At 42.3% G+C, this 17,997-nt stretch overlaps 2 protein-coding genes across 2 annotated transcripts in view; both read right to left on the reverse strand.

Moving 5' to 3' along the window:
- Positions 1-238: 238 nt before the first annotated feature.
- On the reverse strand, positions 239-10,208 carry LOC136678644 (exocyst complex component 3-like). The gene is made up of 13 exons (XM_066656720.1): positions 10,069-10,208; positions 8,780-8,932; positions 8,419-8,638; positions 7,549-8,230; positions 5,224-5,341; positions 4,755-4,880; positions 3,580-3,680; positions 3,299-3,409; positions 2,753-2,894; positions 2,538-2,660; positions 2,082-2,243; positions 1,385-1,506; positions 239-1,251 (listed from the first exon to the last, which is right to left on the reverse strand). Exons 2-13 carry the CDS (start codon positions 8,921-8,923, stop codon positions 1,062-1,064), a joined length of 2,241 nt encoding a protein of 746 aa, XP_066512817.1. The 5' UTR covers positions 8,924-8,932; positions 10,069-10,208; the 3' UTR covers positions 239-1,061.
- A 2,000-nt stretch (positions 10,209-12,208) lies between these two features.
- Positions 12,209-17,997, reverse strand: part of LOC136679210 (uncharacterized) — a 31,763-nt gene continuing 25,974 nt past the window's right edge. Inside the window, exons 6-9 of the mRNA XM_066657613.1 lie at positions 15,985-16,108; positions 15,534-15,667; positions 14,727-14,911; positions 12,209-14,487 (exon numbers count right to left, since the gene is read on the reverse strand). Coding sequence (XP_066513710.1) covers positions 13,512-14,487; positions 14,727-14,911; positions 15,534-15,667; positions 15,985-16,108 — 1,419 coding nt within the window. The 3' untranslated portion in view covers positions 12,209-13,511. The remainder of the gene's footprint in view (positions 14,488-14,726; positions 14,912-15,533; positions 15,668-15,984; positions 16,109-17,997) is intronic.

Raw genomic sequence — 17,997 nt, forward strand, 5'->3', positions numbered from 1 at the left:
CAGCAGCACAGGGGTAAGAGACCTAAAGCCACTGTGCTCTGCCTGTTCATCTCAGATCTTTAAAGCAGTAGTTTGGCCTACAGATCAGCCATGGCATGTTTCCCTGAGCCCAGTGTCTTCCTTGGAAGTGTACACCTTCAGCTGTTTGTGAAAACAAAATAAGGTGTGAACAATGGGACAGAACCTCAGTCTTTCATCGGCCTGTCTTTATACGAGATAAGCTTCACACTAATTAAAAGAACCAGAAATCTGGATTGTAACGTCATAGATCATCTTTTAATCATCTTAATCAGCAGATTTCTCCCATTCTACTTCTCAATCTGACATTCACAAAATATATATTTTTCCTTGAATAATGTCCTCAAAGTAGTGCTTCCCATCGGTGAATGAGAACTGTAGATGAATGAAAATATCATTCAGTGAAGCATTAATCATTCAGGACGGTAATGCCCCTTTCACACATGAACTGTAGTGCAAGTATAGGGTCCGGAGATGGTCTGGAACGGTCGTTCACACATGCAGCTCACAGCAGGAGATTTTCAGCCTCAGGCACGCTCATGCACAGCTCTTGTAAAAGGTGAAACTCCAGACCACTTCCCGTGCTGTACTCACATGTGATGACTCTGACTTTACCCGGAAAATTTACTAGGGCTCGAGGAGGATAATGCCCAGGTAAGGTATGAGATGAATGTTGTGGTCGCGTTCACACACACAGCTCCTCCGGGTAAATTCCGGATCATTACTGGTTCGTGTGAGAAACGGGCATTAGTTGGCTGTGACATTATTATTATTATTATTATTTAATCACACAGAAGCAGTGAAATGCCAAAGGAACTATCCTCCAATCCATTCAGCCCAGCATTAGCAGGAAGGAGGCGGCGCATTACTTTAGTGTTCCAAATACAACAAATAAAGACGTTTTGGAAGTTTACTGTACATCAGGTGCAGCCATCTTTCTTTTACACTGCAGAGGGTGTGCCTCATACTGCGAGCTCATGTTCTCAGGTTAGCTTTGTTAGTCTGCTGATTGCCCAGAGGTCTACGGTCAGTCCTGGTGAGGGTTACTTTAGCAATTTGGGCACAGCCATGGCCGTCATTGAAGATATAGTTGGGACGGTGATATCTCTGAAGACCGGCGCAGAGTTGGTGGAGACAGACGGTTTACTCTGACTCAGAGTCTCAACAATCATCTGTCTCATATCACGAGTGGCATCGCCTCGAACAGCTAGCAAGGCCACGACGTGCTCCTCCCTACAGTAAAGACAGAGTGAAGGCGAATGAGGGATGTATTTACCCACATGCAGTACTTTTATTTGCAATAGAGCAGAAAAGGAAGGAGGTCAGAGAGACGAGCCGCTGATGATGACACCCAACACGAGCTCACCTGATGTCCGGGTACTTGGAGACGAGTGTGGACACCTCCAGAAACAGAAGCGTGGGATCGGTCAGTTTAAAGACCTCTGCGATGGCAGTGATTGAGCCGCACAGCCAGTCTGTGTCCTCTCCCTGACCACACACAAATGGAGTGTCTGATAAATGCCATCAGTTTCATTTTCATGACCATTTAAAGGAACACTAGGGAAGATTACAGCACTGTCCTCAAAACAAAGGTGGTTGAGGATAGTGGGTGATGGTTTCCTACCCTCTTCCTAAAGTTACATAGTGCAATTTCTGCAGTGTTGAGCCTGGAGGAGCAATGACAATGAGTCTCTGTTCTCACTTTTACAACGAATTAATACATTCATCCATCATCTGTAACCGCTTATCCAGTTCAGGGTCACGGTGGGTCCAGAGCCTACCTGGAATCATCGGGCGCAAGGCGGGAATACACCCTGGAGGGGGCGCAGGTCCTTCACAGGGCAACACACACACACATTCACTCACACCTACGGACACTTTTGAGTCGCCAATCCACCTACCAACGTGTGTTTTTGGACTGTGGGAGGAAACCGGAGCACCCGGAGGAAACCCACTCGGACACTGGGAGAACACCGAATTGTTACAATGATGGTTAAAAATACTACAAAGTGTTCCTTTAAAACCCAGCAGGTCAGTTTTTGGACAGGTTAAATGTCACTCACAGCGGAGAGTTTCTTGAAGAGGAAGCTGAACTGCTCTGCCTCTTTGATCATCCTGTCTGCTCCCTCCTTCCTCTCATCTGCGTTTTTAAATGTGATGCGTTTCTGCATGACGGCCTTCAGGTATTCCACCACCACACGCCGATGAGCTTCGGCTGTCATTTCCTACACACACACACACACACACACACACACACACACACAAATACAAATACAAATGATATCAGTCTAGCACATGTTTCCAGGCCTTGTTTTGGAAAACTCTTATAGAAACCTGGCACATCTCTGGTGTATTTTTAAACAGCTTTATCTACAATCACCACCTCTAAATACCTTGTGGTTTAGTTAACTGCTGCTTTAAAATGTCCTACAAATTGCCACCTTTAGCTTTTTATGGTAGGGATATGAAGATATGAAATATTCCTTTTCCTCTCACATCAAAGACCAAAAACCGTTTACCTGATTATAAGGCTTCTTGATCTTGGCAAAATCATTAAAGTAGTCCTCCACTGTAGCACAGATGGTGTCCACTGCAGGGCAGCCAGTCAGCCACTTGCGGGTCAGCAGTTCGTTGAGATGATGCTGTTCAGACACCGAGGGAATCCAGTGAGTGTAATTTGGGTTAAACTTGAAAACCACAGTCAGACACAGTCTCACTCTGCAATCGACCCTACCTCCAAATCCAGAAAGACTTCATCTAACAGGAACTGGCAACCCTCCTTAGCCACCTCGTTCAGGGTCTTCTCGATCTGCACGTCGTTTTGGGTGGGCTCTGATGAGGTTGAGTATTTCCGTTTCAGACTGTTTATGGACTCCCTAAAGGGAAGAATCCCTCAGTGTGGGTCAAATATGTAGCTTAACATCAAAGGATCAAGACCATCCATCCATCCATCCATCCATCATCTGTAACCGCTTATCCAATTTAGGGTCGCGGGGGGTCCAGAGCCTACCTGGAATCATTGGGCGCAAGGCGGGAATACACCCTGGAGGGGACGCCAGTCCTTCACAGGGCAACACAAACACAAACACACACACACACACTCACACCTACGGACACTTTTGAGTCACCAATCTACCTACCAACGTGTGTTTTTGGACTGTGGGAGGTTTCAAACCGAGGATCAAGACCATATTAAATAATAATATGTGAATAAAAAGAAGTGCTGTTCTGTGGTTCCGTTTGCTATCAACACAATGCTAAACCTTTCAACAAAACTTACTTAAAAGTCTGACAGTTATTGATAATGGCAATCATGTACTGAACGTAGCACTGTGGAAGCTGTCGATCTTTCAGGTGCTCCTCCTTGTAGGCAATGGCCTCATCCCTGTACCTGGGATAAAAGAAGTATGAGTATTGGTAAATTCAACCCCAATTAATTGTACAAATTGTGATATTTTATGACTTTGAAAATCCCATATTTAAAGCGTCCAGCATTGAGCGGGTTTTTCTGCAGAAGAGACGGAGAAACTGGTTGTGTGCTGTGAAAAGGTCCCCTCTTACCTCACCAGGAATGAGGTCATCTGTTTCAGACAGAGTCTCAGCACCTGCTCTTTAAAACTCTCATTGATCTGAACCGCTACTTGCAGATTCTGCTCAAACATCTGAATAAAAAAAAAAGAGGGAGAGGGGAAGAAAAAGATCAACAACCATGAAAAACACTCCTCTCCGCACATCCTCAGAACACAGGCTATGTTCATATCACAAGGCTTATTAATCAATTCTGATTTTTGCTTTGATGGGATTTGTGTATGTTTACGGTTCACATTAATAAATGTAAGTGACCTGTATCCGTCTGTAATGTGAATTAATCTGGCCCTGAAATGGCATGCCTTCCATTCATATTAAAGACTAAGCACCAGCTCTATGAAAGTGTCAAACAAATAAATACAGTGGAATTTGAGTTCCTAACTTGTGTTTGTTGATAGTCAGAAAACATGTTATTTCTTACTAATTCAAGGAATAAGGTTTAAAAGACCCTCAACGGTGTTCGGAAACTCTAATAGGCGTCTTGCATGTGACGTAGATGGTGGACAACAACTCTAGGAGTTGCACTTAATTTAATGCAAAATTACGAAAATTGTCAGTTTTAAAGCAAATTAAGCTGCTATTTTCATTTTAATTCATAGTTATATATGTCAGTAACTAAAATAATGTGAAATATTCATGGAGGTCCATTAAGTGGTGCTTAGCCTTTAATGTCATGGGCCCACGAATCGGACACTTAAAAGTGAGTCAAATCTGATTTGGAAAGATTGGGTCCGTCAGGTGCACAGTTCTGAAAAAAACACAGATCTGTCACATTAAGGCAATAAATCAGATTTTAGTCACTTCACCCTAGCAAAGTTTATTAAAGTAGCCATATAAATAAACAGAAGAAATACCCATTTTATACTTCCTCAATTTACATTTAAATCACATCTACTGATCAAGTGATTTTAATTGGTAAATTCTTAGTATAAACTTCACATTTTTGTGCCTGTTATTCTGACTGACATTTGAACCAGCAACAACGTAAGTGACTCTATTATAAAATAAAATCAGGGGAAATGGCCAAAGATTATGTAAAAGTGTAAAGGAAGTTCTGAGAAACCTAAATGTGAATTTGAATCTGACCTGAGCTTTATAAACAACAGAAAAAAACGCTGAGTCCCGCATCTGGACCGGAGTCACTGTACCTGGAAGACAATGGCGGGAAGAGTGGTCTGGTAGTAGCCGTCCTGATCTGCCTCTGGCTCCGACTCCTTCTGCCAGTCTTTTTTATCGGTTTCCAGAGCTTTCCGCAGCCACCCTGTGATGTTGGACTATTGAAAGACAGACAGCAAGGAACAGAGTTACAACCTCAAAACATTTCTAAAGCAACATTCTAACTCCAATCAGAACTAAACAAAATTAGGTTTAATTTCTGTTGAGAGAGAAAAAAAAATGCTTCTTGGTTTTTTCTGTGCATTCTGGATGGACCCTACCCCTTAACGAATCACTCAAGTGCTCGCAGATTCACAAGCTCAGAAGCATGATTCATCCTTTAGGAGGCTTCAATCTGAACGTATTTAAATTCAGGCAGCACATTAGATGGTGTGAGGAGGACCTTTTTTGCCTCCGATGGAGAGATAGTGTGAAAGTGCATGTGACTGTGAATGTACTCACCGTGAATGTCTGCATATATTTGCCAAGGAGAACGTCCACCATCTCCTGAGGCAGCAAAGGCTCTAACTGCTTGACGTCACACTCTGGGTACAGGTCTGGATGGCCCATCATCTCCACACTGAAACGTACACAAATGCAGAGTTCCCAGACATGAAAACTGATGAGCAATAAACACTTTTTAATATAGAAAACAGTAGCACTGTTCCTAAGAGCACATTACAGCATTGACATCCCCTGCACTATGAGGAAAATGATGCAGGGAACATTTATCCACATCATATGAAGGTTTTGCTGCTTTCAATTCACCTGGACCCATAAAGCAACGTCAATATTTAACACCACTATAATCACAATGTGATATTTTAAAACTGCTGTGCATTAACCGCCTTTGAGCTCATGTTCTCTTCACGTCAGGTGATACACAGAGTTACATTATGCTCCTCCTATGCCTCAGTAACTGCTCCCAAGCTGCAGATGTGTCAAAGTCCTAAACACCTGTGGTTTAAATATTGCCTTAATTGCTGTGGGCTGCTCTCAGGCAGTTCTGGTCTCCTACATACGGCTCTGAGAGGAATAGAGCAGTGATGGGATCATGAACACACTGCCTCCATTAAGAGCTTGGGTTTCAGTTCAGCAGATAGAATCAGGATGACAGAAATCACTTCGTATTCAAAAGCTCAATGGAAATGTTTAATGTGATAATGGAATCATTGCTGGGAAGCCATTTTGTGCTTCACTCAACAACAGCCAGACTGTTTTTTTATATCTGCTCCTTTCATGTCGGATCATAACATATGATTCTTCAATTACACCATCAGATACAGAGGTTCAGCCGAAATGTTTTTCAGGAAATCTAAAAAGTCTGGAAAAATAAGAGCATGAGTTTGAATTTCACTTTTTGGAGAGTCAGATCTATCTGTAAAATGCCCCTCAGTGTCAAAGGTCAGTGAGTAATTTTCCCCAGTTGAAAAGCAGATTGGACTGAATGATAACAGCAAGAGACATATCCATTTCATTAAAGGGGAAATTAATTTTTCAGCGGATTACACATTAATTTGGGGATCTGGAGCCTACCAACACACACTGTATACACATACACATACACATACAACACATACAATGCAGATGCTTTAGAAGTGGCCCACCCCCTGGTCCGAGTCACTTTAACCACAGCACTGGATCCACATTTACATGAAAGCAGAGGGACAAGGTTAATCTGAGCAAAACAAACAGAGCAAGCACTGAGAAACAAGAAAAAAGAAAACTAGGCAAGCCTAGATTTGCCGGACTGTCATAAGCCATATAGCCACTGTCACAGAGGTGTTTCTGGAATTTCAAAAACAGGAAGGCCACAAATGATTATATATTCAATGTAACATTAGAGTAAAGCACGTGAAGTTTAAGGCGGCTGTGCGCAGCTTTAAGGAGTTTTATAAACACACAAACGCCTCAAAATGTTTCCCCACAACTTCCCTTCACAATATTTCAGGCAAAGACACACACTCATGTGAATAAGACAAATTCAGTAGCCCTCCTCTCTCTGTGAGATATAATGTGTGTGTAAACAACAAAGAAACTAACGCAGAGCCAAACACAGCCCCAGAAACACACACAAATGGAGCACAAATGAGCCCGTCCAGCTCCACTGGGTGATAACGCTGTGTGTGAAACTCTGAGCTCATTCTTGAGTTACTGAACCTTGACACGCACACACACAATGCCACAGTTCGTGCTGAAGAACCTACTCCTCTTTCTTTCCAGGTCGGAGTGAACTGTGAGCAGCCCATTATCATTTAAAGGAACAGGTGCTGAAAAGGGTTGTTCAGTATAGTGCTGTATAGGCAGGGGGACAACAGAAAGCTGCTGTGGTGCTTTATCCTTGTGATATTTTGACCAAATCAGGTCACAGACATTTCATCAAGACCCAGAACTGTGCTCACATGTGGAAAGGGGTACAATATGGTCCCCATTTACTGATTAATTAAATATTTGTGGCTTTTCCTCATATTTCCACTAACTTCTGTCTTTTCCATGCGGTTAAAAATATTCCATCTGTGTAAATAGCTATTTCTTTTTTATGGTGGATCTCTTGCAGAGCATAACGGGCCTTGCTCTCTCCTCATCATCCATGCAGGCACCTTATAGACAACACGTTATCAGCAGATGAAACTTGGAGAGAGCATGTTCTGCCTTTAAGTCTCAGAACCTGGGTGTACAGTGTAATACAGGAGTACATTTCAAGCCATAATGAACAACTGACTGCTGTAAACTTATTTCTAAAAGCCTCAATTCTCTGCCAAAACATGACACTCTGAGCGGACCAACCTTTTGTATGTGTTGAGAACCCAGGTGAGAAGAGACACGATCTCGTTAGCCTCCAGATCCTCGGAGGCCAGCTCCTGAATGCGTGCGGAAAGTGCTCTGTGGTAGAGGTCGAAGAACAGCTGGAAGGTGTTGTAGTGTGGAGGGAAGCACTGCACCATGAGGTTCTTCACCACGATCAGATCATCCAGCACATACTTGCGAGTGATTTCCAGCAGCCGTACGAGCCACATCTTGTCCGAGTCTCGCGTCTCCGACTGGGTGCTCTCGATGCGGGCGCTGACTGTGCCTTCCAGGACCTGGTTCATTCTGCTCTTCCAGCCTTTGGGTCGGCCTGGCGGGATGAAGCCTGTCTGCTTCTTGCGGTCCAGCATGCGGCGATCGATCTTCTCCTCGCGCTCGATGATGCGCACCACCGACACCAGCATGGTGGGGTCTCGCCGCACAGTGACCAGAGCTCGCTGCAGAACCATCCACAGCTGCTTGGCCAGCTCATCAGAGAGACCCTGCACCTGGCCGAAGTACGCTCGGATCAAGTTCATGTCATGCGTGTTCTTGCTGTCCATGCGGTACTGCTCGTACATCAGGTCATCACGGGAACACTCCAGATCTATCAGCTTACGGTGGGCCTGCAGGAGCTCGCCCTGCTCAATCAGGTCATGGGTGTCATGCACAATTTCTGGCACTGTTTGGGAGAGAGAAATTGAGTCAAGTATTAGTACCCTTGTTAGGCGTAATCATATGAGTTTTTGGAGACATCTGTTTCTAAAAATCAGAACAGGATGTATGTTAAGAATTGACCGTTGCTGGCCGTAGGTGTCAACCAGACAAGTACAGAGCTCCTCAATGCACTACACCAGAGCTAGCTTTCACCTGAGAAGATGTTTTTGAGGTTTTCCACTGCAGAGGCCAGCTGACTATGCTGGACCACAGCATCCTTGACATCCTTCAGGTTCTCAATGGTGTTGATGCTCTGCCTCCAGTCTTTACTGACATCACCCAGCGAGTTCTGAATGTCCTTCACATCACACAAGGCGTTGTGCAACTGTGTGAGACCTGTTCGTACTCCGTCCAACTGTGACTGGATAGCGGCCTGTGAGAGGATGTGAAGACAGCATTTAGTGTAATGACACTTATATTTATTGTAGGAAGTGTTGGCATAATATATATATATATATATATATATATACCAAAAAGCAGTCAAGGCAAGCAAACACACAAACTAATATCTCACTTTAAGTCTGGCCTCTACAGACGCTTTCTTTCTGGCCTCTCTTCTTCTGTACTGCTCAACTTTGTCCAGCTGATCTGACCGCTGTAGCATCCCCGCCACCCTCTGCACCGCAGTGGCCACAGCTTCTCTGTTTGTTTCCTCCATGACTGCAACCTGCACAAAAAAAGACCCAGAAGAGAGGGATGATGGATGGAGTTGCAATGACAGAGTTAAAGGTGGCCACTATGGCTCAAAATGTGTATAACGTGATACGAAAATACCAGAGATTACACATTATTTGGGTTAAAATTCTTTCAGGGAATTCTTAAAATACAAGCTTTTTAATGAGCACATAATGAGTACAAAAAAGGAAGGGATCCACAATATGTCAAATTTTAGGTAGTTTAACGCATCCGTTTTATTAAGAAAAGGTTTTCACAGCAGGAAAACCTTTTCTATTTTAGGAGTGAAGTGGCTCTTCTTGTAATTTGTCCAGAATAAAAGAACTGTCAGTTAACAATAACATTATGCCATTAATGTTATATTCCTAGAAATGCACTGACAACTTTAATAGAGCCTTGAAGGACAGTTATGACGAGAATCGGGGCTGGGGGTGGGGTACTTCTCAAAGCAGGGGGTTGTTCTACGAAGCAAGATTGATGAGTTCACTAGATAATTTAAGTCTAGAGGGCCATGAAATTGGAAAGTCCTTTAACTCTTTTTCTTTTGAAAATATTTGACACGAGGCTTACACTATCTATATGAAAGGTAATGGAGGCACCCTACAAAACTGGATTTCTTGATTTGACCAAATAAAACAAGTCCAAATCAAGACTGTCCAATCAGAAACTTGCCTGCAGCTTGAAAGCCCTGCCCCAAAGTTGACAGGGTTGGTTCCTTAGGAGTGTGACGTCAGAAACTCTAGCTGTCTGAATCCAAGTTTTTGAGAGTTTTTGTGTTGTTAACAAAGCAGTTTCAAAGCTTAAATGTTTGACCACAGCACTGACTGCTTATTTACTGCAGGATGTGCCTTCTGGTACATAAACACCACCACACGGACATGCTAACAAGGTTAATGTACACTGGAGGGAGGCTTTAAGCCTCAAGTAAAACGTGTCGGTTAAGAGCTGATGGGCTTAAGTTATCTGTCTAACAGAGAAGTCATGCTTTGTGAAGAACCCCTGATTTAATCCATGAATATTCACAAACACAAACCAAAACCCTCTGGACGCGGCTGAAGCTACAGACCCAGCGCCGGACTCAAAAACAACCCTGAAATGGCGGCTAACTCCATCAAAAGAGTACTCTACCCAGGCTCCGCCGTGTTCCTAAGACCTCCGTGTCGCTCTGCGCTGAGATGATATCATATTAATATTGCTGTTATTAATATTATGACTGATATTGTTAGTGTTATTTCTGTCTCTGCTCGGGATCTTCCTGGTTGCTGCGCCGCCCAACAACGCCTCTGTGCGCATCAGCGACGTCAATACTGCGCACAATATGCGCAACACGGCTCTCACGGCTGCGCAGGCTTTGCGCAGACCAGGGTTTTGGCCAGCGCTACATTTCATTTAGTTCATTTAATTTTACACAATTTGTCTTTGAAGTAAACTTTTGCTAATAAATACATTTACTTCTTTTTACACATCTTTATCTTCCATATTTGTTATTTTGTTTCGTAAGCTGCAGCAAAACAGACTCTGATACTGATGGCAGAATATGTGCCTCTAAAGTCCTAGTATACATCTCCACACCATTGGTGTTTTATTACATAAGCAAGTCACCCATGCTCATGCAAATCTATCCCATGACAGATGATGGCTTTCGCATTTTTGTTGACAGCAGTCTAGATGGTCACTTTCTTTTTGGCACAGAGAATGTGATGAGTTTTTTCTGAAAACACAATGAAAAGGCTCATTTCACCAAAGAACATTTATGACATGACCTCTGGCCTACAGAACTCTTAGCAATTAGTTTCAGTTTGCTTTTTTTTTCTACAGACTGTGTTAAAGGGAAAGACGATTGTGGGGAAAATGTTTAAACTCTGCATCTTTTAAGGTGGAACGGTATGATTTGAGGTAAAATAATGACTTGTACGTGGCTGAAGATTAGCTTGTCTTTAAGCCTTTATTCACTGTTTGAATTACCACAGAAATTCATTTGTAACTCGAGGTGTATAATTTTGTAGCACATTTGGTAATGTAGTTCACAGTCTCCCAGGTTTGGAGATATTGTTACCATAAGTGATCCAAAGCTGCAAAAAATAAATCAATATTACCGTCTATGGAACAGAAATAGAGCAATATCCTCATCTTGCTTCATGCATTTCAAGGTTTGGAGTTCTCTTCATTGTCTATAAAAATCTAGATGGCTCTGCCATGAGCAGAGAGAGAGAGAGAGAGAGAGAGAAACTAGCATTCTAGCTAGTTTTTTTTTTAAAGCTAATTTACAGACACAAGGGCTTTGTAAACACAGTTTGGAGCACACAAACGGACTGGAAAGCTAGTAAATGGCGAACTGTTGTGAACTTTGCCTTTTAATGACAATGGATTCCCGATATATTCATTAGCCCATTTGGTTTATTCAAAATTAGCATAACTATTTCTGACAGTGCAGCAGATAGTGTCGAAGTCACACAGCTCCAGGGTCCTGGGGGTTGTGGGTTCAAGTCCCGCTCCGGGTGACTGTCTGTAAGGAGCATGGTGTGTTCGCCCTGTGTCTGCGTGGGTTTCCTCCCACAGTCCAAAAACACACATTGGTAGGTGGATTGGCGACTCAAAAAGTGCCCGTAGGTGTGAGTGTGTGTTGCCCTGTGAAGGACTGGCGCCCCCTCCAGAGTGTGTTCCTGCCTTGCGCCTGTGATATCGTGTAGGCTCCGGACCCACCGCTACCCTGAATTGGAAAAGCGGTTACAGATAATGAATGAATAAATGAATGAATTAATTTCTGACAGTGCTATCTGGGGGCTTGAAAGTCAATAATATTTAATTGTCATTTGCAGTATTATGTTTCACAGTAGGCAGTGAAACACATACTTTGCACTCTTATGTTGAGAACTGGACGCCAAGTGCAGAGTCAAAATGCCTCGTTGCTGACTGACCCTTTGGTGGATAATGCTTTTGTATTATAAATACTGCCTTGCATGAAAAGTCTAAATTTAAAATACATCACTGTAGGAAATCATCATTCCTATCTTTAACTCTAGAATACTGAAGTGGAAGAATGATGCATATGTACAATTTAATAAATAAATAAATATATGAAATATATAACTAAATTGAAACTCACCCAGGGGAAATAAAATATTTTATTTCTTACATTTTCAAAAATACAAGCACAAAAAATACATGTTTCAGTGATTGCTGCTCAGCAGCTAAATTGTGTAGAAAAGAGTGTGAGAACCATATTCAAAATATACTGCAAAATGAGTTTGTTGAAGTCATTAAAGAAAATACATAATTAATTTACCCTACAAAGTTACACAACTGACAAAAGGTTATTAACAGTCAGTATATATGAAAACAACACAGATGAACCACAAACATGGTGCTTGTAAAGCCAGTAATGTGTAATGAAAACGTTATAGCTGCATAATACTGTTTTTTGCTGATAAATTTCCTTTTTGATCCTTTGACACAGAGAAGTGTAAACACGGCGTGTATTAAAAGACGGAAAGTCAAACCCATGGCAGCTAAATTCCCAGAACACAGTGCATACTTCTCTAACATAAAAAACTAAAACCAAAAACTGGAACGTGAACACCCACCCAACTCTTTACTAATATTTCCTTTTTTGTAATCTTTGTTCTAGGAATGAAATATATTCCCCAAATTAAATTATTATTTTTAATTCACCTTTATTTAATATACCATGACTATGGTCATAAAATAACATTTAAAAAGATTTTAAACCCATGTGGCCACAACCCACCAAATAACATTTAATAAAGTCATTTTTCTGTCTGACAATTTAAAAAAACAAAACAAAAAAATAACTGAGGGTTCATTTCAATATATCATTTTAAATCATGGCAGGTTAGTATAGGGGTTCATATCACAAGTTTGAAAACATCACAAACATATATTTCAAATTCACACATCATTGTAAAAGTGCCAGAATGTAGAACTACCCCTTTATAGTCACTGCCTCTGGAAAGGGGTAAACCTGAGCTTTTAAAGGAATGTTCCAGCGTTTTTCAACATATTCTCTATCTGTTAGACTGACAATATGTTTAATGCGCTCATCTTATTTTGCAGAAGGACACGGAACTTACAGATTAAATCATTAGGCACTGGCTGAGCTGTCCGTGAACATTTATGTCAACCACGTACTCCCCTTGACCAATCTTCAGCATCTCCAACACTACCAGACTTTACAAATATCAAAAATAAGCAGAACTGCACGCTATAATTTGTAAATGCCATTTTAGTGTTGAATACAAATTCATAATATATTTTGATCCCTCCTACCACCTCTATAAAGTTAGTGCAGTATAGTTAGCATATACCATATTTGCTGTAAATGGCTTGTTTTGGAAATGAGATTTAAGTCCACTAATTCAAATGTGCCGTTTTTTTTTATTTGTTTTGTTCTGTTTTTTTTAATACAGGAATGCATGTCATAGTTTTTTTTCTGTGGCAAACAACAGTATGATACAGAAGCAACAGATAGGGAATATGTTAAACAATCCTGGAGTGTTGCTTTAATCCACTTCATCTCCAGAAATATGTTCGGCAATAAAATAAAACATAGATCACTGCATATACAAGTAGGGATTGGCTTTATGCGCTACTGCATTCATTGTAGCATTTACCACATTTCTTTCTGTGTGTGTTTGACTAATATCGGGGCCACTGTCGGTCCAGGGCGGAGAGTCTATGGGCTCTCTTTTGATAGAGTGGAGAAGACTGTGGCTCCTGAACTCATAGCTCAGCTTGTAGTCTTGTTGCGTGTAGATTTTGGGCTCAGCAGAGCCGTTGGCATACGCGTGGCCATCAACGCAGTTTTCATGATTGCTGGGAAGATCTGAATGAGTGATGTCTTTACTGAGAATACACTTGAGGGCCTTACTTGGACTTGCATAGAGATACTTGTCATGGCCATTGGGATTTGGGCTGATGCTAGCCACTTTGCCACTTTGGCATGTGCTAAAGTCATTGTAGTAGTCTTCCGTTTTTACCTGGTGGCCCTCGTTGAAGTCCATATTGTATCGCCATACTCCATTATGTGGCATGGAGGTGAACCTACTACAGCCGTTTTCAGAATCAGAGTCTTGCTCTGTTTTTATAGCAGTCTCGGGCAATAGCAATCCACCGAAACAGTCGTTGTGTGTCATGTATCTGCTCTCGCTCTTCCCATGTCCACAGTAACTGTCTCTGTCAGCGTAAGACTTTCCCTGTAACCCCAAGGTTGTGGAGCCTGGAGAGATGCGGAACCTTCCAGACTGAGCATGTTTGCTCAGCTTGCCGGAGAAGTAGCTGCTGGACCCCACACGTGTGTCCCATTGATTTTCCACAGTGTGCAACCTGGGGCTACCTACAGAGGACAGACAGAAGTTCAGAGGCTCATCCTGGCTGTAGTAGCTTTCGCTCCTGCACTGGGCACCTTCTTTGGCAAGGGCTGTCCATGAGCTGCTTTGGCATGGGTCCCTGGGGGAGGTGGAGGTCCAGTTCAGCAGCAGCATGTCCCGAGCATCACAGGAACCACGGGAAATATGGTGTCGCTTCTCACTATAAGAAGGAAAATGAGAGAAAATATTTCTAGACACAGAATCCAAGCTAGGAACTTATGATTGTATTTTTTCGTGTCGCCAATGGATACAATGCCCATCTATATTTTCTCTATGTTCCATAAATAACATCTAGTTACAAAAAGCTAAAATAAAGGCACGTTTTAACAAACGAAATTAGACATCGAACATTTAAATGAGTGAAGAAATGATGTCTCTTGAGTGATTTGTTTTGCAAACCTGCTGTTGGGGGGTTTCTGCTTGCTCTTCATCACCATGTTCTTCATTTTGAGCTCCGTAATGGAGGGCACCGCAAGAGGAATGGCCACACAGAACAGAGCCATCTGAGGGGGCAGCAGGGTGCCAGACTCACTCTTACGCTTCTGACCTTGCAGGAACTTCAGACTGCCCTGGAACTGCATGCTCTTTGAGGGGAAAAGATGAAGGGAGACCATCAGACAGGCCGTGTTTATTAACATCAGGTCATCATGATCCGGTCACGCTAATGATAACAGCATCCAATAAAGATACAAGGTTTCAAAGGTTTAAATTTCAGCTTAGGCTTCCAGACTCTGATAAGATTTTGTTTTCAAATTGGGTGGTGCAGCAGGTAGTGTCGCAGTCACACAGCTCCAGGGACCTGGAGGTTGTGGGTTCGAGTCCCGTTTCGGGTGACTGTCTGTGAGGAGTTTGGTGTGTTCTCCCTGTGTCCACATGGGTTTCCTCTGGATGCTCCAGTTTGCTCCCACAGTCCAAAAACACACATGGGATTAGCAACTCAAAAATATCCATAGGTGTGAGTGAATGTGTGAGTGTGTGGTGCCCTGTGATGGACTGGCACTCAGGGTACCACCCCCCTCCTTCTTGCGCCCAGGGATTCCAGGTAGGACCTACTGCCTACTCCCTGGAGCTGTGTGACTGCGACACTACCTGCTGCGCCACCATGCCGCCCTGCTATTATAATTTATTATAAATAAAAGAACATTATTCATATGGTACAGACTGTGCTGGACAGGCCAGTTACTCTAAAAAGCTGCTAGGACTCACCAGGAAGCCGGAGGTACTGTCCAGCAGACAGCGAACTCTGGCGATGAAGCAGCGACTGAGGAAAGGTGAAAGATCAGGAGTAACACCGTCCTGCTCCTGATCACTGAACAGACTGCCCACAGTAAAGTCCTCATCTGCACCATCACATCACAGACAGATAAACCGTTATGACATGAAAACAGGTTTCCAATGTTTTCCTTGTTTTTTTTTTTATTTGATGTGTTGTTACAATCACAATTTTTAATCTGACACAGTTTAAAAACATCCCATCCTCTGCACTGTGTGAAATGTTCATGAATGAAAAGAAATGCTAATAAAAATTTCGGAAATGTTTTTAATATTAAATTTACAGGCATCTGTTATGTTCAAACTATATAAAAAAATAAATAATATGTTTCTCGGCAGTGAATTTATGTTGCTCTGGTGAAGGTTATTATACACACACACACACCAGTTGCTGATGCAGTTTGGTGGTCCTGCTGTGTAGGGTTCATGGCCCAGTGGAGCTGTCTTCTAAACTCCTGCCTCTCATCCACATGGATGTAATCAAAGATGTTCTGGTGCATCACATCCGTCTGCCACAGAGAGTATAAAGTGAAGTGCACACACACACACAAATGTAGGTCTGAATCTGGCCCTTTTTAACCCCCCACATCACTGAGCCCTTTGTGTTTGGCCACAGCAGTGACCTGTCCACTTAACCTCCTTCACGCTCCAGTGGACAGACCACAGTGTTCAGCCATTGCAGAGGTATCCGAGTTGACACTGCAAGTGTCTGCAGCAAGAAATTTAGAGAGCAGCTGGTGCTACAAACCCAATGCCGTTGCCCACATAAGACATAAGACAACAGTCTAAAATTCTATTTACACTATTTCCCATTACCCCCAAAATCCAGGGATGACTGCTGTCTGCAAATGTCACAGATCATCCCTAATTTATTTCATTTAGATTTAAAGCAGCCAGTAAATGTTATTATTTTTAGCATCAAAATTTTGTAGTGTTTCTTGTGTTTACTCATTGCTTTCCTTCCATTTTAAGGAGAAATATTCCTTTAAAGTCTCAGTCGGTCTCTTTGAGTGTTCGTGCCTTTGTCTCTCCTTGCAGAGGGCCGATGGGGGCGGAGCTTCTTCAGCCATGGTCATGTTTGTGTATTGCGTGACACCGGCTGCGCTTGCATGAAGACAGACATGACCCTGCACTGATGATTCAAGAAAACCCCTGAAACGCCACAAAGCCCACACTTGTAATTCCATTGTGCTTTTCTTTCTCAGCTACATCTTCTGTTCATAAAATGACAAAATCCCTCTAAAATATCCAACCTTTCCATTATATCCCGGATCAAAACACGCACGCTCTGAATGCTTCATCTCACAAAGCCACATCCGCACGCCCAGCGCACACTGACTCCTTGGTTTCCCCCAGCCAGCGAATCCAACAGCTCTTGTCAAACTCCCTTTGTTAGAAGAGTTGTTTTAATGCTTGCCAGGGAAACTCAACACTTAGAGCCTTATAAAACACTCGTAAATTAACCGAGGGGAGAAAAAAGGCAACTATTCTTGTACCTCTCTGGTGAGAGAAGCTCGAGTCATGCTATTACCAGTGGGTCTTTTACAGACAACCACACATTACTTCTGTTTTGATTCCTTTGAAGATTGTGAGGTGTTTTTTTCTAGGTCCCCAACACATTCTATGCTTTCTTCATTTAGTGTTTTTTATTGAAGGTTTTACACACGTCTCTTTTTTTGACATCCAGGGTTGCCTGGAACTACACTGCTGGCAGTGAAGCAGGCTTGTAATGTATTTTGAGGAAACAAGAGCCAATGTATGATTTACGAAGATGAATTAAGACTTTCACAAAAGTAGCTTCTTGTTCCCATGTTGTCAACCTCCGTCCGTCCAATCTCAAGGCCTTCAAAGTTCTTACAGGAACATAACAAAAGCTCAACATGGCCTTAATACCACACTGTGATTATATTGCTACATAATGTGGTTTGTGTGAGACCAACAGATGTTCCTGTTTTTATATATGACATGTACATACAGATAGATACTGAACCAAATAACTGCACTTTTATTTAATTTGTCTGTTGTGCATATGGTTCACAGTCAAAATGTGTGGTCAATGACTGGTTAGAGGCTCATTTGCATATAACAGACATTACTAATAACACCATGAAGCCAGTAACATCTAGTAATATATCATTGCCATCAGAACAAAACCATTGAAATTCATTTTAGATCTGATCACCTGCACCATACTGAAATAAACCTGGTATAAGCCAGAGATGATATTTTCTCTGAATGACAGTAGGATGGTTGGATATTAGAGATCAAATATGACAAGGCTACAGCCCACTGGTGCACTCTGACATGATAACTCTGAAGAAATATTGGAGGCTAAAATCAATCCACTTTGATTAAAGATTATTTTTATTAAATCGTAAATAAAATGGAGCTTGAGCAT

The sequence above is a fragment of the Hoplias malabaricus genome, chromosome Y (assembly GCF_029633855.1).
Source record: "Hoplias malabaricus isolate fHopMal1 chromosome Y, fHopMal1.hap1, whole genome shotgun sequence".
Lineage (NCBI taxonomy): Eukaryota > Metazoa > Chordata > Actinopteri > Characiformes > Erythrinidae > Hoplias > Hoplias malabaricus.